This window comes from Balaenoptera acutorostrata, chromosome 3 (assembly GCF_949987535.1).
Source record: "Balaenoptera acutorostrata chromosome 3, mBalAcu1.1, whole genome shotgun sequence".
NCBI lineage: Eukaryota > Metazoa > Chordata > Mammalia > Artiodactyla > Balaenopteridae > Balaenoptera > Balaenoptera acutorostrata.
The window spans coordinates 53,484,958-53,504,380 of record NC_080066.1 but is presented as its reverse complement, the minus strand read 5'-3'; the positions used below and the strand labels follow the sequence as shown (position 1 = coordinate 53,504,380).

At 50.4% G+C, this 19,423-nt stretch overlaps 1 protein-coding gene across 1 annotated transcript in view; it reads right to left on the bottom strand.

The window, feature by feature from the left end:
• ALDH1A3 (aldehyde dehydrogenase 1 family member A3) overlaps nucleotides 1–18,999 on the bottom strand; it is a 35,024-nt gene extending 16,025 nt beyond the window's left edge. The window contains exons 1-8 of the mRNA XM_007179129.3: nucleotides 18,754–18,999; nucleotides 13,583–13,687; nucleotides 11,310–11,450; nucleotides 6,706–6,835; nucleotides 6,317–6,378; nucleotides 4,090–4,218; nucleotides 2,425–2,538; nucleotides 107–209 (exon numbers count right to left, since the gene is read on the bottom strand). Of these exons, the coding sequence (XP_007179191.2) occupies nucleotides 107–209; nucleotides 2,425–2,538; nucleotides 4,090–4,218; nucleotides 6,317–6,378; nucleotides 6,706–6,835; nucleotides 11,310–11,450; nucleotides 13,583–13,687; nucleotides 18,754–18,852 (883 nt within the window). The 5' untranslated portion in view covers nucleotides 18,853–18,999. The remainder of the gene's footprint in view (nucleotides 1–106; nucleotides 210–2,424; nucleotides 2,539–4,089; nucleotides 4,219–6,316; nucleotides 6,379–6,705; nucleotides 6,836–11,309; nucleotides 11,451–13,582; nucleotides 13,688–18,753) is intronic.
• Between the last annotated feature and the right edge of the window lie 424 nt (nucleotides 19,000–19,423).

Sequence of the window (19,423 nt, the reverse complement as noted above, 5' to 3'; positions counted from 1 at the left end):
TGTGTGTGCTTGTCTTTCTCAATTGGTTCTGATTTGGGCAAGGAAGTGGGGAGAGATTTACGGGTCCTGTAAAGCCCCAGCAATGCCCGGAAGGGGAGAGACTCACGGTCGGCATCAGCACACACGATGCAGGGGTTTTTCCCACCAAGCTCCAGTGTCACCCTCTTCAGGTTGCTATGGGAGGCGGCTTCTTTAACCAGCTTTCCAACCTTCAGGATAAAAACCATACCATATTAAGCCTCGGACACAGCTGGATGTGGCCCACACATTCTGGACAAGCTTGCAAGCATGAGTGTGGCATGGCCTGGGCCACGGCCTCCCTACCCAGGCACCCTGGGCCTTGATGCTGTCCCCTCACTCCCCGGGCCTCTCCCAGCATTTCCTCTCGGATCAGACCTTGACATGGCTGGAATCCCGGATCTGAGTTGCTCCACATACTGGGGTGGACGGGGAGCCTTCGAAGGCCCAGTGACTTGCCCACGGCCACACAGCTGGCTAGTGGTGGAGCTGGCTATCACCTGTCCTGGTGCCTGTCCCTCCCGGCAGCAGGCTGGTCCAGCTCAAGGGACCAAGGGGAGGTGGGTCTGTGTGGTCCTTTGGTATAATCTGAGGGAACCTTTGAGAATTAGGGAAATAGGGGAGTTAACCTTTAGGATGGGAAACACACCCTAAGACTGAGGGCCCCCAGGGGGTAGGGAGAGAATTGCTTCGCTATGAAGTAACGGAAGGACCACTCACCAAACTGCAATGTCCAACCTCCCGCGTGTACCTACCATCCCCTGCACCGCTAGAGGTGGGCTTGGCCCAGCACACAGCAGTGACTTGTCTTGGGCCGGGTGCCACCAACTTCTGAGTTGGAAGACTCTCAGAGACCAGTGTGCACACGGGGCCTAGCGCTGGATAGCCAGCAGGAGGCAGAGCTAGGCTCTTTCAGGGCTGAGGCTATTTCCTCAAAACTAAGGTGAGAGTGCATTTTTTTTTAAAGATTTTTTTTTTTTGATGTGGACCATTTTTAAAGTCTTTATTGAATTTGTTACAATTTTGCTTCTGTTTTATGTTTTGGATTTTTGGCTGCGAGGCATGTGGGATCTTAGCTCCCCGACCAGGGATCAAACCCGCCCCCCCTGCAGTGGAAGGTGAAGTCTTAACCGCTGGACCGCCAGGGAAGTCCCTTGGCCAGCTCCTGGGTGATGGCCTGAAGGAGGTGTGGATGGCCTGATCCAGGTGATAAGGACTGTCCCCAGGGAGAGTACCTGAAGCAAACCAGCCTGCTGTGGGCCGGTGATCTCTTGTGTGGCTGAGGCACAGCTGGGGGCCTCGGTGGGAAGCACCCCTCTTAGGGAGACGCCTGTCAGTTGAGCAATCCCTGGGGTCACAGAAGCCACCTTCTTGTGCAGGAGGCTGGCTGCCTGGTGAGAGCCCCACCCGGCTGGACCCCTGGGTAGCTCTAGTCACCTAGAGAGGGAAGCTGGGCAGGGGCAGGGACGCTTCTGCTGTTGGGTGAGAAGACTGGGAAGACATAGGAGCTGTCGGGGGGCAGGACCCTCTCTGCCCCTCCATCCCCCTCAGTCCCCTGTCTTCCAGCTATTGTCCAGCAGCCATAGGAGTGGGTCTTGGGCCCCCGGCTGGACTAAACTAGGAGGGAGATGGGAGCACTTATTGCCTGGGAAATTTTATCCATTTATTTTTTTAAGTACAGAAGAAGTACTTTCTCATTAGAAATAATACCCACATATAGATGTGTGTAAATTAAAGGGGAAAGTTTTTATCTCCCCTCACTCTGTTAATGCCCGAGGACCTGCCCCAGAGGAGGCCACAGTAAGAATTTTTTGGGAGTCCTTCCAGGCAATTTCTATTTCTCTACACACACCCTTTTACTAATGGTATATACATGTATATATAGTATATACTTTCCTACAGTTTACTTTTTTTTTGTGCTTCAGCAATAGATCATGGACAGCTTTCCTTATTGTAATGGCTGTAAAACATCATATAGGATGGATACAATATACTGGAAAGTATGTTCTTGAATGCTCATGAGAATAGTAGGTGCTAAGTAGTTGCTTCAAAATGGAATTTCTGAAACAAAAGTTTACACTTTCAAATGTACGATCAGTACTACAATATTGCCAATCACCTTAGGCTTATTTTTTAACCTTGATTATGCTGTTTATCCTATGGATATTTCAATTTTTATTTTATCTTATCTATTAATATTTTCTTCTGAGGCTTCTGAGTAAATAAATTAGATATTTATTTAGTTTGGAAACTGGACAAGTAACTTTTTTTTTTAACTGATTGTTAAAAAAATGTACTATTTTTTTAGTACAAATATGTACTAAAATGGGGTCATCATAGTTTAGCCTCTAAAGGGAGAATTCTCAGTGACAGCCATTGTCCCCCATAGTCAGCGAGGAGGGTTACCTCTGTGGACCCAGTGAAGGCTATCTTGTTGATCTGAGGGTGAGAAGAAATTGCTGCTCCCACCGTGGGCCCAAATCCTGGCACGATGTTCACCACGCCCGGAGGGAATCCCACCTGGGAGGAAATTGAGATGGTGTTCAGAAGAGGAGGTTGGGTGAGGTCCCTGAGCAGAGCAGCACCCTCACCTGGAAGCTTGGGCCTGGTTCCTATCGCCACCCCAGGACCAGACCCAGTCAGCCAGTGTGCGGGTGGGGCCAGGGCGAGGCACACACCCTCCTTCTGGGCGGCCCTGCCTACCCTAAAGGGCTTCCGAGCGAAACGGCAGTGGCCGTTTCATAGCAGAGCACCATTCTGTGTGTGTGTGTCTGCATGGGTCTGTCTCTGTGTGTGTTTATGTTTGTGTCTATATGGGTCTGTCTCTGTGTGTCTGTGTATGTGTGTTTGTCTGTGTGTTGCGGGGAGAAGGGACACCTTGGTCATAGTCCCCAACTCGGAGGTACCTGCAAAATACCCTTCCTGGGCTTCAGCTTTCATTTTTAAAATCTGCCCCATTAATGTTCCAAATGGCAATATGGTCTCACTCCCTCAGAATCCCTGCTGTTGAACCTGGGTCACGCTGAGAGCCAGCACATCCTAAAGGTAGGGAGCGACTTTTCTTTCACATTCATGCTTGGTGCTCCTCATATGCTGGGTCCTCTTTATTAACCAAGAGCACCAAAAATGAACTGGTGGGGGATACTGAACCACTGGGGCATGCTGAACCCCTGGGGGATGCCAGTGTCTTCATTAAAACACATTATTTTAGTAAGGCAAGATTTTACAACATCGTGCTTGAGTCTTTAGTTTTCCTAAACACTTTTTTAAACAGTTGTGACTTTAGAATCTGTAAGTGTCATTACTACGATGTCATCAGGTCCTACATCACGGGTCAAAGGAAAGTGGGAAATTGGTCAATTATTGGCTCTGCAGCCTTACATCTAAGTAATAAAGGTCTTGTTTTCCGGTCGTATTAGCCCAGCTGAGAAGTGGAATGAATGGATCTTACTTCCTATCCCTCTTTTCTTTCTGTTTCTTTTTAAAACTCTTTGCAACATACGAGTTGGGGACAAAATGACTGAAACACATTGCCAGGTGTGTCTGGAAGGAGGTGTCCCTTTGGGCTGTTCATTTCCCTACGCGGTGGTTGCCACGGAGAGGACGGTCACCCGAGAGCAGAGCATTGGTGAGGAAGCTCGGGGCTCAGCAGTAGCCCCTCCAGGGGGAGCTGGCGAGATCACCCACCCACGAGAAGAATGGACCATTTCGTACACCACACGTGCAGGGTCCGAAGAACCTGTCTCCCAAGTGACCCTCCTGTAAATTCTCTAGACAAAATATTTGGTCATAAACCATGGGTTTGAACTCATAATAAGAGTAAAGTATTCTCATTAGGCTCAGTGGGAGGAACGGAGTCTCTTCTAGCTCAGCGACCGCAAGCAGGAGAGGGAACGAGCAGCTGCCAAGTGAAACCCAGGAGGCATTCCCTTCCCACTCGGCCGGAAGCCGGCTGGCGCTGGCACGCACAGCACAGCTCCATGGGGCAGACTTATCTTGTGACGATGGCCTGGTTCCTGGGAGTGGGAATGTAATTGAGGACACAGAATATTTTCTCTTTGGACGTCTTACCTCTTTGATCAAAGAGCCGAGATAGAGGGCGGTGAGGGGAGTCTGCTCCGCTGGCTTCACGACCACGGTGTTCCCACAGCAGAGAGCGGGTGCCAGCTTCCACACCAGCATCAGCAGAGGGAAGTTCCACTGCAGCAGAACACAGAGTGGTTGGGGGGCCCAGACCCACTACTACGCTGTCCTGGAGGCCGTGCGATGCCTCCATGGAGCACTTGCTTTGCATGGTTTAGATTTGGGGTACAGGAGGTAACGTAGGAGTATGCGATGATCAGAACTGCATTCCTGCCTGGCGCCTCCTAAACTGCATTCTGGGAGACGCTAATAGGTGGTCATTGCAAAGAGGATTCTGCTATAGGTGTACTACCTTCTCCTCTTGGAGGTTTACAATGCCATCAGCATGTTACCATCTCCGAAAAGTCCCACAGAAACAAGCCCCGCCTCTCCTAAACGCAAATGCCACAGGATCTCTTTCTCTCCTTACAGAACACGTACTAACCCCCACCGAATGGATGTTTGGTGAAATACACCTTGGGAAATGCTTTCTTGTCATCCTTTCACCCCAGAGGCAGGGATATCGAAATTGCTGTGACATCAGGCCTGACAAGCACTCTCGCCCGCTGAGCGTCCACTGTGTGCCAAGTGCGGTTCCAAAATCTGAACTCATTTGATCCCCACACACCTGCGTGGGGCAGTCATATTACTGCTCCTGTTGACAGAAGAGGGAACTGAGGCACAGAGGAACTGTGCCTCAGACGAAGGCCAGGATTCACGGCCAGGCTTCTTTCCTCCACTACACTGCTGCCTAAGTATCATCTTTGATGAGACGAGATGAAACCGAGCATCTCCAAGAGCGCAGTTAGCTTGATTCTAGCCGTGCCTCACCTCCGACCCCCCAAACAGTCCATTTGGCTCCTTATACTCCAATGATGTCCCCCCTGCAGGGCTGACCAATGGCTAGCTGGATTTCTTCCCCCAGCTCTGTCTGGAATTCCTACCACTAGACAACAAAGATAACATCCCATTTCCCAGGGGCCTGTGTGGTTGGCTAATGACAGCAGGTATTGTCTTAGGGGTCCCCCAATAGTGATCGAGGTCCCCTCTTCTTCTGGATCCCCACTCCTTAGCATATAAATGCCAGTTCTCCTCACCTACAAGCAAATCTGCACCTTCTCCTGGCCTCTGCCTCTTGTAGCAGCTCCCTTCTCTCTCACTGCAGCTTTTGGAAGGGCCATCCCCACGTGCCCAGCTCCCTTTCCATTAGCCCCAACTCCCCCGATGCCTCTCTTGGGGAGCACATCTAACAGCTGTGTTTCTGTCTTTTTGAATTCCTACGTAGGAGATGACCCCATTGACTACAGTCTCTTTCTGGAAATGTATTACGTCCCTGGGAGGCCCCTGACCCTGGCTGCTCAGACTTCTCCATGGGATTCCCTGGTGGTCTGTGGGATTGGCCCCGGGCCCTCTTCTTTTCTCACTCTACACCCATCTTTAGGTGATCCCTCCCAACTTGATGGGCAAGAGCACATTTGGCCTGACCATTTCCCGGCTCTCAAAACTGGTTGCTGAAGGACACGTCTGCCTGGCCCCTGCAGAGCCCTCCTCCAGCCCTCTTCACACTGCCGCCTGCCTCCCAAGCCGGTGCAGTGGCCTGGTGTTTCCTCCGATAGATGGCAGCATCATAGCATCCCCAGCACCTGCCAGACTCTCCACGGCCCAGTGAATAAAGTCCTGGGCCCTGGGAAGCAAGGCGTACTGGATGCTGAGCCAGCACCACCTGCTGGCTGCTCCTCCTCTTCCTCAGTTTGTCCCCACCTAAGCTCTGATCTCACCAGCTATCTTGCTACTGCCCTCCAAGTAGTCCAGACACTTCCACACCCTCACTCAGGCCATTCCTACTGCTCAGACACCCCTTTTGCCTGTTGAACAACTCTTTCTTATCCTCAAGGCCCAGCTGAGAGACCACTGCCCGAGGGGAGCTGGCCATCCCTGACCCCTTTGGTTTGAATCCATGTGTCTTCTGTTGCACTCCTGGAATCAGCCCCTTGAGAGCAGGCGTGGGGTCTGATGCATCTTGATGACCCTCAAGCACCAAGCTCCATGCCACAGAGCAAATGCTCAATTAATACCAGTGCAATCGAATCAAAACCCACTAGAAATTGGTTCCAAAGGCCACAGGGGAATGGGGTGGGATCTATACAGCTCTATCTAGAGAAGTTGCCATACTTACAGGAGTGATGGCCCCACACACACCTATGGGCTCGTGCCTGGTGAAACACACAACGTTGTCATCTGGAAAAGAGATTAAACAGAGAAGAACGTGCTCGCATGAAACTAGGTTAAGGATCTTAAGGAGTAAAAAGACAAGAAAGAAACCCAGAAGCCCACCAAGTGTCAGCTCTAAGTCTTATCTGTTCCACAATGAAGCGATTTTTAACTCAATTTCAAAAGTAAAATTCCTTAGAGGAAGGACTGACATAGTGCCATTTCCTTTTTGGGTGTGGGAAGGATGCTCTGGGGAAAAGACCCGGGGCTGCTCTGAAGAGGCTAGCTAGAGGAGTGAGAAGACAGAACCCCTAAGAGACCCCGGACGAGGCTGAGAGTCCTGAGTTGGCTCACCTGTGGGGATGGTCCTGCCCTGTATTTTGTCTGCCCACCCTGCAAAGTATCGAAGGGTTTTGATACAGCCCTCCAGGTCGATGAAAAAGGCGTGAAGGAACGGCTTCCCTGTGTCCATCGTTTCCAGGGTCTGCAATAGTAAGACAACATATTTTTAAGACACAGTTTTCCTTTTAACTGTCAGGTTGTTAAAGACAGGGCAGGGAGACAGAGCAGAGTCCTAGAACGTTGTTCTCAGTACCTCACAGCCATGGGACTCATCAGAAAGCAAGATGCCTCATTTAAAATAAGACCTGTCCCAGGCTGTCAAGGACTGCTTTTCTTACAAAACACCTCAGCCTGGAGGGTTGGCCAGAGCACAGGCACGGTTCCCCACGAAGGACAGTGGGTACAAGGCTGGTTTGGAGCCTTGCTGGGAAGGAATACACCTCAGCGTTGGTCTTCTGTCATCTGTCTGGAGTGCTGTTGCCCCAGCAGTGGAACCTGGACACATGGGTTTGTGCGCTCCGGGGAGCTCTCAGAAGGTTCAAGGACTTGAGGGGGTGGCTGGGGAGGGACCAGCTCCTCTAACAAAAGAGAAAGGGGGACGCAGGTTCCTTCTTCTTGGCCCTGCTGACCAGCACAGCTGTGGAAAGAGTGACGGGGCCCAGAGGGGTCTTGCCACCAGCACAAAGACGCACTCCGAGCTCCTCCCGCACTGGGCTGCCAGCCGGATGCGCTGCGCGGTGGGAAGGGAGCAGACTGGCCTTTGGTGGTGAGGGGCGACTCCTCAGGCGAGCGCACAGTCACTCAATGGCAGGGATTCTTTTCTGTTTCCAGCCAGGCTGAAGAGAACCCCTTTGTCCCTCAGACAAGCGGCCCCAGTTGAGCCCAGCACTGAAACCTCCCGTCATCCATGGCTGCAGGAAGTGGCCACCCCGACACATAGCCCAGGGCAGGATTCTCATTTTAGAGTCACTGGGCTGAGAGAATGATTTACAAAGGAAGAGAGGCCCCTCCGTGTGCATATGCCTCATTTCCGAGATGGATGGCTCTGCTCCCACTTCAAGGTGCAGACACAGGGGCTAACAGAGCCCAGGAACTCATCTGTGTTATCCAGAGGGTAGGCGGCATGGCTGGCACTGAATTTGGGGCATCTGACTTTCAGTAAGGGCGGTGACTGCTTTTTAGGCCACTGCCCCTGGACATTTGCATCTGCAAAGGATGTAGGATGGCCGCATGAATGGCTGGGCTACTCTATCTTTGCTTCAGGAATGAACCAAGAATTCTCTGAACAGGAGGCAACCACTTTCCTAGCTAAGTGGCCTTGGCAAGTCCCTGAATCTCTCCCTACCTCAGTTTCCTCATCTGCAAAACAACAACAATAACAGTAATGGCACCTACCTCATAGGACTAGTGTGCAGGTTAGAGGAGTCCTATACATAAAGCACTAACAGCACTGTCTACCCATAGTAACAGCCACAGCCACAGCCACTGTTCAAATGATGATAATAACAGCTCTGACTATTGTCATCATTTTCCCTTTTAGGGCCAGACAGGTGCTCCACAATCCTCAGCTGGGGACAGCGAGGAGACAGGGCTGTGTGTTGCTAGAGATGACAGGGCTGGTCTGGGTCTGGGGAGTGTCTCACCCCTGGTAGATGCTGCTCAGGGACCAAGTCAGGCCAACGTGACAGCCAGTACACTGTACCTTTGGCTCCTATTGATTTACATTCCAAGTTGGAACTTGCATTTTCCTGGGGAAACCCAACAATTGCAAATAATGCCAAAATTCTCCAGGGCCCAGCTGCTCCATACAGCATCCGCACGTCTGTCAGTGGAATGGGGAGTTTACTCTTGGCCCTTTTCTGGGATGGGAGAGAAAGGCAGGAGACTGGGACAGAGCTTTGTGGGGACGTGTGAGGCCTGGAGCCACTGCCCACATCCAGCCCTGGCTTATTCTCTCTGGTTGGATAAACTAGGACAGGTTACCTAAACTCTCTGGGCCTCAGCGTTCTCCAAATAGGATAATAAATACTACAGGTCAAGTGCCCACAATAAGCCTGGTACATGAGGAGCATTCAACAAGCATTGACTGTTTTTTATTATTAACTTAGTCACGTTTGCTTACTGGAATGACAACAACAGGAATTTGCCAGGTTGGTGTTATGGAATCTGTCCAAGCAAAACTGGGTCACAACAGGTTTAGAAAGGAAGTTCTTTAAAAAAATAAAAATCAAAAAAGATTCGCAGGTGAGTACACAGGCCTGAATCTGAGAGATCAAGTGTTAGCTACTCACTGGGACTTTTACACAATTATTGTGTCTGGACCATGTGGGAACCACAGCTGCTTCTAAGTTTATTTCTTTTAACATTTTAGGAGAAAAATATGCCTTTTGAAAAATTAACACATGGTAACCCTCAGATACTAAAGAATGAAGGAAAAGTGCTGTGGGACATGCCTCAGACGCCCCAGCGCCAAGGCTTAAATGAGGGGCTCAGAAGTGGGGCTCTGCTTGAGGAGACAGCAAACAGGGACAGCCCCTATTTCGAGGCTACCAAGATGAGCGCCCGAAGGGCCAGAGTCTGGGTCCAGGTGCTTAGTGAGGGAGAGAGAGAGCTGGGGCTGCTGGATCTGCCACATGGTCTCCAAACACTGAACACAAAGTAATTGCCCAGCTCTGTCAAAGCCACCAAGCTGGCAAGAGAACATGACGGAAAGCGGCACTTTGTGCAGGAGAATGCAGGAAAACCCCATCAAGGACGTGCTTTCCCGTGATGTGGTCTGGGTTTTCAAAACTGTATTTGCCAGTCATTCTCTTGTCCCTTTCACAATGTGGCGAAGAACTGGATCTTATTTCTTGCGGGCAGCGAGGTCAGATGGCAGAGGGGACTTGCTCTGTGTGCTTTAACACCAGTCTTGCCAGGACAGCCAGGAGGACTGAAGGTAAAGGTGGCCTTGCAGCCACTGCTCCCCAAGATGATACTGACACTTGAGGTCAGGGTGGGGAGGGTGCCCAGGCACATCCTCTCCCGCCTGCTCTTAGTCCTCACGGACATTGCAGACCGATGAGCTCATGCTGGGTGAAAACAGAAATGTTTTTGAAGAAGCCAGTTTGGCAGCTTGAGAGTTGAGACTGGCTTTCATTGCAGGAAGAAACCAGAGGCTCTGCGGAGAGAGACACTGACCCTGGGAGGGAGCTCTTCTCACCCGGGTTCGGGCTGGCCAGCTGGGGAGGGCGGAAGGAAGGTGCAGTTCTCTCTGTGTGGATGCACCCTCAGGGCAACGCACCCCAAAGGAGCACCCGAAATGTAGAGTTTCTCCACCCTCCACCCCAAGACACACACTCAGGGTCAAGAGCAATTTCAGAGTCCTAGCTGGCACTGACCTCCACGCAGGTGTCCACTTGACTACTCATTCCCGGCATCAGATCAAGAAAGGAAAGAACCATTTTTCCAAATCAGAGACCAAAAAGGAGATTTCTTCCCCTACCAACTGGGCCTCCAGGTCTGGGGCAAATTTTACACAGGAGTCTGAGCCATATGAGGGCTGCGTGTGCAGGCTGCAAAGGACCTCAAGGCACAAGGGGGCCCCAAGATTTCCTCTGATCAAGCACCCACTGCAAGACCAAAAGAAGGTCTGAGGATCTCGTTAAATTCCGTACTTACAACTCCTAAATGTCTTCATAGCCCATCTCATGAGAGCAGGCCAACCTCATGCAGTGGGATGAATAAAGATCCCCATTTTGCAGCTGAGGAACTAAGGTGCTAGAAATTTGCTGGCCAGGAGAACACGTAGCTGAGGTTAGAACCTGAGTCTTCAGATAGCATTATTAATAATAGCTATCATCTATTTAGTGCTTACTGCATGACAGGGACTGCTAAGGATTTTAAATGGATCGTTCTCACAACACTCAGATATCATTATTCGTGATACTGTCCATGAAGAAACATATGCTCAGGGAGGTTAAGCAACTTGTCCAAAGTCACACAGCTAGTAAGTGGCAGAGCTGGGGTTTGAACCTAGGTCTTTCATACTCTGAGGTTTCCTATAACTAGGTTATCCTGCCCTCACCATCACTCCACACACACTCACCACTGCCCATTTCAGGGGTGAAATAGGGGTGATTTTTAAGCTATATGGGGACACTTTTTCTATGTTAAGTGGTAGCATTTATTTTAATAAGTATTAGAAAAAATACACCAGCACATTAAACCTGTAATTTAATGGATACTGTCACTTAGGATGAGGTTAAATTTCACTTTAAAAGGGAGTTCATGTAAGAAAACAAGTTAAGTTCATAACTGTACAGGTGGGACCAGGATACAGCCCAGCCCAGCCTAGCTGTCTGTGAACGTCTCAAGTCTGGGAACCACTAATGGAGCTGAACTTCCTCCAGGCCAAGAAGATGAGCTGCAGGGGACAAAAGTCCGACTTCAAAACAAAAAGTATGCGTCCAGTAGCATAGACGCCTGCCTATGGCCGGAAAGCCACACCTCAAAGGACCAAGCAGTCCCACCGCCACACAAAACAGCACCCTAGGTCCTTTCTCCCACACTCTGAGGGGGGTGGGCCCTCGGGGAGGCCAGCTGGCCCCACGCCTCCCCTGTGTGCATGTACTCACGGCCAGGACGGCGCGGTCCCTCTCCACGAGATCCGCCAGTTGGTGCAGCAGCCGGCCGCGGCTCAGGGCATCCAGCCGGCGCCACGGCGAGCCCCTCTGGAAGGCGGCTTGTGCAGCCTCCACGGCCTTGTCTACGTCGAGCTGCACGGCCGAAACAATAGAGAGAGTGTGTCACCTTTCGCTGAGGGCTCAGCTGTCGGAGAACAGCAGAGTCTCCGCCCGCTGCAGAGGAAGGAGGGGCAGCAGGCAGCTCAGAGCAACAGCAAGGTTTCCAATCACTTTAATGGCTGGGGGCTTTCAAGTGGTTTTTTTCTTCTTTATATCTTAAGTCTTTCAAGTTTTCTACAATGGCCAAGGATTAACTTTCCTTCTGATTATACAAAGCTTTTAAAATAGTCATAAAACCACGGACCTTAATTATTTTTCTTGGTGACCAAAGTAGGAAAAGATCATCTACTTGCTACCTCAGTTTGGATACAAACACACTCCCACAGCTCACCAGTTAGGTGGGAAATGTCTGTCTTGGCATTTTACTCCAGCTGAGGACTGCAGTCCAATAGCAAGAACGGGGGTACGAGTCCTCCTCTGGATCTCAGAACTGACCACATTGAAAAAGTCCCTGGATGGGGAGGATCAGGGACTTTTTCTCCCTTTAGCCTCACCTCACCTACCCCCGGGGAGCAGAATTGTGATGATTTTATAGAAAAAGAACTGGATCATTTATGCACTGATAGAAGAATTACAATCAAAACTTCTTCTTTACTGGGAAAGGATGATAGCTGTTTAGAGTAATGACACCCATTCTTTTCTAATTTTTATTTATTGTTATTTTTTTGGCCGTGCCACGAGGCATGCAGGATCTTAGTTCCCCAACCAGGAATCAAACCCCTGCCCCCTGCAGTGGAAGCGCGTAGTCCTAACCACTGGACAGCCAGGGAATTCCCTGACACCCATTCTTATGTTCAGGAAAATGGAGTTTGAGGCTCTGGTTGCTGATGGGCAGGGGCTCACCCCCCAGGACCCTCTGAACCTCTCTTCCTTAGGGAGGTACAGCCAGCAGTGGACACCTGGCACCAGTCCAGAGGGACACTCCACCAAGATTCTGTGTCTCCAAAGTGGGTTTGGAGGGGAGCAGAAGCTTTGGCAAGGGAGAAATTAGGACTTTGAATCCCTTGTCCCAGGCTCTGGGGTGGAGGCCAGGACCTCTCCAGCTGCAGGAACAGGCCAGCCTCTGTCTTCTGGTGCTTGGAACAGTCACTCAGACCATGGGACAAGCCAGAGCCGGGGGCAGGGATCTTACTCTCCTCCCTGATACCTGTATACTGCACCTGGGAGTCCTGCTCAGCATCATGCTCCACCCCTACACCCTCACACCTTCACATGAGCTCCTCAGTGCTAGTATCTTTGTAAACAGAGCTTAGCATGGGGCGCTGCACATGGGAGGGTATGTATAGGTGGAAACACTGTGCATTGCATACCTATCACAAAACCATCACTAGTAGGATCAAATTCAAGCCTATTTTACACATGTGTCATTCACCCTGTTCACATTCAACATTACCTACACACTTAAGAACATCAGATGAGTACTCTAGTGGTTGAGGAGAGGGTAACGTTTCCCTTCGCTCCTTACAAAAGCTGTACCTTCAACCTTTCCCCCAATGATACATATTCAAAAGATACTCTATGGTTCAAAATGTATCAAGGACACATCCAGGAGTCCCTTAGCTTTATATATATATAATATATAATGTATACATATAATATAGCTTATAAAATATACCCTGCACTATCAAATAGGGTTATAGACTATAGCTTTACAAGATAATTTAAGTTTCTGGTAGAAAAGAAATCTGGCAGTTGCATGACATTATTACCTCTGCATGACTTAGCAAGTCGTTTTCCTTCAAGTCTTTTTTTTTTTTTTAAAGTGTCTCCTGCCAGAATGCCGCATTTGGTGAAGCACACCAGCCGGAAATACTTTCTGGAAAGATTATTTAATGCTACCAGTATCAAACAGTTGATAAAAACCTTTCCTTTAGCCACGTGATAAGGATAGCTGAGGTCATCCTCATAGATGGAGAAACATCTATCAAAGGAGAGTGACTCTGCAGCACATCGTCCCTAATTGATCCCATTCTGGGCCAAGTGTCTGAGAAGCAGCTCGCTTAGGTCCAACCTCAGTGTGGGCCAGTTCTGCCGTATAACTGAGCTGAAGCGTTTCCTTTCCCTCTAGTGATCTGTAATTGAATTACTGGAGGAGGTTCACCCACCTTATCTCCTTCTTCCACTTCACATATTTTCTCTAGAGTTGAAGGGTTATATGTGGCAAACTTTTTTCCACTCTTGGATTCGTTCCATTCATTGTTGATGAATATCTAACCAGGAAAGGAAGTTGTAATGCATTAGGCTTAAATCAAAATCATATAATTCCAACATACTGAGGACCTTAGGTAACGTCTTCTCCTTCCGTCCCTCCAACCTACCTGTCTGCCTTTTCTATAGGCAGGACCTGGAAGGGGGTTGGAGCCACATGCCCAACCGGGAGCACACTCAGAATTAGAATCCAAGTCTCCTGACTTTTAATACATTTTCAGAGAACTACATTTTTGTCACAATAAAACTAATTTAGAATTTTTTTCTAAAATGTTCTCTCTCTTTTTTTTAAACAATGAGATGGATTCACAGAGAAATAGCAGGGTTAGATAGTTACATAAACGGTATAAGTTAAATTTTACACACTCAGCAAGTTCGGGGGAAGATTACATATGCATATATATATATATATATATATATATATATATATATATATATGGTGCCAAGCAATCCACCTGCCCCTGAAGAGTATGTCAGCAGTGAGCACTACCTTCTCCCTCCTTCCTGCTGCAACCCCCAGCTAGATCACCAAGGAACTGGCATTATACAAGAATCTTACTATAACCCTTTAGCCCTCATTAATGCACATCAGCCCCCCTCCCCCATTCTCTTTACAATGTCTATTTTCATGTTGGGCTTAATAAAAGCCAGTATTGGAATACAAAGATAAATATCTGTGTTAGGAAATGTTCTGGTTATATTAACATATGTAGCAAATAACGGCTTATATCCAGAACCAAAGAATTCACTCACAAAAATCACTTAGTTCAGAGACTCAGTTATCTAGAACACAGCCGAGAATAGAGACATTAAAAAGAAAAAGACATCATGAGCAAACTAAAAAGAATTCACAAGTCCATGCACTGAAATGTGTGTACTATTTACTCTTAGTTTACCCTAAGTTCTAACTGCCTTAAAAAAGCATTAAAAGAGACAGCTTTGGGGAAAGAACTAGGAACAGAGGTGACAGATAATACATAAAACATGTTTTGACAGAATGGAGGTCCTGGCTACCCAGTGAGAGGACAGGCAATCTCCTGCTGTACCAGCTTGGGACAACTTTGTCATCAGAGCCCATCGTGGCATCAGAGAGACCCCAGTCACAAACATGACTGATATGCTTTAGAAGCATTTCCATCAAGTAAAATGCCATCAATAATTTCTAAGTACAGAACTAGCTCATCAGATTCCATCTCTATATCTATATGCATATGTTTATATGCACATCTCTATACGCATTTATTCTATCTCTATATCTCTATGCATATCTTTGAGTCATTTAAAGAGAGAATTGCATCACTACAAGGATTAATTTCAATGACTATGAATTTCATTCATTCGGAATACTTGACTCCCCAGTGAGGATGGATGAGAGGGGAGCCAACTCATCCAGTGTGCAATCTGACTATGTTCTCTGTCCTGGGCTGTCCTGTAAAAAATCCTAAGCTCGCAGGGAAGGAAGCCCGCTCTGGGAAGCCGCTGGTGCACTGTTTTGATAACTCTCCCTGGAAAGCAGGGAAATTTGAGTGCGGTGGGGACAATGCACAGAAGGCCAGCTCTGGCTGGGCAGGTGGGCAGAGGGCCCCTGCCTCCCTGTGTGGGGTCCAGAGCTGAGAGCGACCCTCGACCGTGAGATGTGCCCATCTGACTTCTGGAAGCTCAGCGCCTTCAACGTGAGGCCAGGCCCCCAGGGAAGCGCGCGGAAAAGGCCAGGCTACAATTACAGGTTTATTCTTCCAGCTGAAACCAAATCCAAGAGTTCACTTTTGCCATCCAGCAAGCAGTCACTCGGTAACAGTGAGAAATTAATAAGTAGAGAAGAGGAGTTAAGTTAGCGTGGGGAGGAAAGTGCAGCCAGGAAGAGAGGCCCATTTGTCGGAAGATGAAATTTCGTGGGTTAGATAATAGAGACTGTCAGTGAAAACTGCTGATTCTAGGACCTTCCTGGTATCAATTCCAAGGAGGAGGGAAAATGAGAAGGTGGTAGAAGAGAATATAAATAAGGGGATAAAAACAGATTGCAATGATCAGATGTCTGTTATACTTCATCTCCAAGCATGCTCCTCCAAAAAAAAAAAATTACTTGGTCGTTCATGACATTGATCCATAGTCCCTTCTAACCAGCAACTTAAAAAAAATTCAGACTGCTCAACTCTACTCATATTTTCCCATCACAATGTTTCTAATTTAGCAAAAATTTTTTCTTTATACTACATTAGTAAGTAATTTTGTAAGTGGTTTCTACTGTTGCTTTTTCTCTCCAATAAAAGAAAACAAAAACACAAATGAGGAAGGGGTAAGTGTGGCCTACCAATTATGCTGGTTGTATTGTTTTGAACCCCAAAACAGGAAAATGGGTCTAGAAAAAAACTGTTCCCCTTGACTTGTGAATTGGTATGAAACAAAACTTATAGAGGAATAAAATTATGTTACATTGAGTGGACGGGATTCACATTTTGAAGGAATGGAATGGTATACTATCCAGACTGAGCTGGAAAACCACAGCTATTGTCAAGATATGGGTGCCCCAGAAGAGGCTAAGGTGGTGGTTACACAAGTGAGTTCTGCTGACGCCACTTATAGAAACTTCCATTGGACCTCAGCGATACTCAAAAGGAATATATTTTCAGAAAAGGAAATTTGAGTGAATTTTATTTTTCATAAAAGAGATCATAAAAACCAGTGTTTTAATGAGCCAGAAAATCTTAAAAAAGAATTTCTGCTACTGGAAGGAAAGGAAGGGGCCCTATGAAGTGAAAGGGGCTGCTACCCTCTGAGACCTATGTGGGGGTTTTGGGGGGGACCCCCCTCACCAAAATCACAGAGCAGAGCCCAGTGTTAAAACATGAGAACAAAGGAACTTCGTCCTTCTGGAGACTGGACTTACCCTGGGAAATGGTCCCCCAAGGCTGGGGCTCAGACCCACCATTTCCAGCTTGTCCTCCATTAACAAGAAGCACCATGAGTCAGGTTTGAAAAATAACAGACCATTACTGCTCACACACTCCACAGTCAGGGGGCCTCGGAGGCCTCGGGGGCCTCGATACTGTAGTTCTGTTTCTCCCGCTTCTTTCCTCAGCCCTGTGGGCTGCCTCTGCAGCCAGGGGCTCCCTAAGCATTGCTTGCCTGGGCTCCCCACCCTCAGTCACAACCACACAGGCTGCCCCAACCCCACAACTGCTAGGAGGAGGCCTCTGTGGAGGTGGGCCTGGAGCAAGGACAGAGAGGCAGAGGTTTTGCCCTCCAGAGGAAAGGAGGGTACAGCAGCCTACTGTCAGGCTGCCGCAGTCATCATTGCCTAGGAGCCACTAAGGATCCCGGCTCTCCAGCCCCCTCCACCTCATGCCCTTCCCTCAGCCTTAGTCACAACCCGATTCTGTTCCACTAAGAAGAGGGGGCACCCAGCAGGACAACAAACACCGGTCACTCTGTGAATGTGCTACAATGCACCTCTCTACCTAAGGGCTGCATTTACACTTGTGAAGGGGCAGAAAGAATTGCACACAAAAAGGTAACTTTCCATATGTGGCTCCATTGCTCTGATAGCACTAAAAAAAGGTAAAAAGGAATAGGAAAATAATATATGTAATTTCCGGTTTCTATACTGTTTTTTAAAATCCAATAAAACAAAAATAAAACAAAATGCTACTACCAACAACAACAGGTGACCACCACGAGTGTTAGGGGCTAAAAAAATTTAGGTACTATTTTCACTGTTCCCAGAATATGAGTTGGAATTTGCACTCTGAAGCTGAGACTACTTAGGAAACTACATTAAAAATAATGTCCATCGAAGTGTCTCTGTTGATTACAGAGCCCTCTGGAAACTTAGTCAATTTTAATGTCATGTGATCAGAGGTCCAGCCGACAATAAGCGCCAAGAGATCAAAATCTGAAGGCCACACATAGTGGCCTACAACTTTCTCTGCTTGATTAGAACTATTTGAGACATAATTGCTACTTGTGAAAGTAAAACTGATGGAGGAATTTTCTAAGTGCTGTGCCAGCTGGAGTTGGGGGCAATGGATAAGATGCAAAAATAAAAGGAGACAAACTTGGGGAAAGTGGAGCCAACCGTGGCTCTTGGCCTGCACCCCTGAAGTGCCCCCAGCGCCAGCCCAACGGCCTCCAAACAGCCTCGGGGTGTCTTCCCACCGGAGGGGACACGCTCCCCGCTGGCAACGGATCTCCCAGCCCTGCTCAGCCCGGGCTCCAGGCCTCGCCATCTTCCTTTCTGCCCTAGGCAGGTGTTCTCACCGCTTTGCCAGTGCTCCAGCCTCCTAGCCCACAGCGCAAAAAGGACAGCGAGCCTCGGGACTCCGCGACGCGATGGGGCCCTGCCACCCGCGGTTTCCCAGGCCCAGATCTGACACCATGATCTGCCAAGACCAAGGTCTCTGGGTTCCGGGACAGTCTCATCAGTGAGCACCTTCCTACTAGCCCTCGTTCTAGTGGTAAGCTGGTAAGAGCTAAGCACAGGAGGTGCCCGACTTCTCTCCGCTTGCTCCCGCTGACGTTTCCGGACACTTCCGAGGCAGCCTGACCTCTCAGGTCGGCTCTTGGTGTTTTCAGGCACCCTCTGACCTTCTCGAAGCCCGACCCCCTCAGCCCCGGAAACTACGCCGCAGGGTCTGCGGGAAGACCACCGCGCCCAAGTCACGGCGCACCACCGCTCGCCTTCAAAGCGGGCCCTGCAGGGGCACGTCGGGGCCGCACCGGGCTTCATCCTGGCACCGCGCGGCCGCCGCAGAGCCTCCCTCGCCCGGTTTTCGCGCCCGAGAGCCCGTCTGGGGGTGCGGATCTTGGAGTCCCTTTTGGGGTGCGCGGTGGACGCCCGCCCGGGATGCCCAGTGCTGAAGGCTGCTTCAGGAGGGCCCGGCTGAGCGGAGAGGCTCGAGTCACAGGAGCGCCAGGCGAACTCAGCTGAGGGCGCGCCGCCCCAGCTCCCCGCACTCTCGGAGCGGAGCAGCGGGGCTCCCGGCCTGCTGACCACTGGTCCTCGCCACCGTGGCCGGGCAGCCCAGCGCGGAGCCAGGTGGCCGTCGGGTGGGACGCGGGCCCGTCTCACCTTGGTGAACTTGACCTCCAGGTTGCGGACGGGGCGCGGCAGGGCGGGTGACTTCCTGTCCGGCTGCCCGTTCTCCACGGCCCCGTTGGTGGTGGCCATGGCTCCTCCACGCTCCCGGGTCCGAAGCGCCCGAGTCTTCGGCGCCTGCTCCGGCCTGGGCGGTGCGCAGCCTACTCGCGGGGTGACAGCTCCGCGCTGCTTTATGGAGCGCCCCACGCCTCCCGCCCGAGGGGGCTGTCTAATTGGCTGCAGGACGGGAGGAAGGGAGGGCGGGCGGGAGGGGAGGGGGCCGGCCCGCCTCACCCCACCCCGCCCGCCGCCCCTGCGGGAGCCCGGCCACCCCCCGCCCGGCCACCGCGCCGCGCGCTCCCCGCCCCGGAGGCTGCCCTTGGAGGAGCTCCCGAAACGCCGCCGGGCCCCGGAAGTCCCAGGGCTCGGGCAGCGGGCCGGGGCAGGAATCGGGGGCGCGGGGCCGCAGCGCTGGCTGGCGAGTCCGCCCGCGGCACCTGCCGCCCCCGGCCCGCTGCCGCTCCGTGCACTCGCCCAACTTCGGTCCGCGCCCCGCGCTCCGGGAAGGCGCGCCCTCCCGCCCGCCTGCTGGGGGCCTTGCGCCGCGTCGGGGGTCGGGGACCCCGCGGGGAGGCCCCGCGTCGCTGCCCACGTGCCTCGG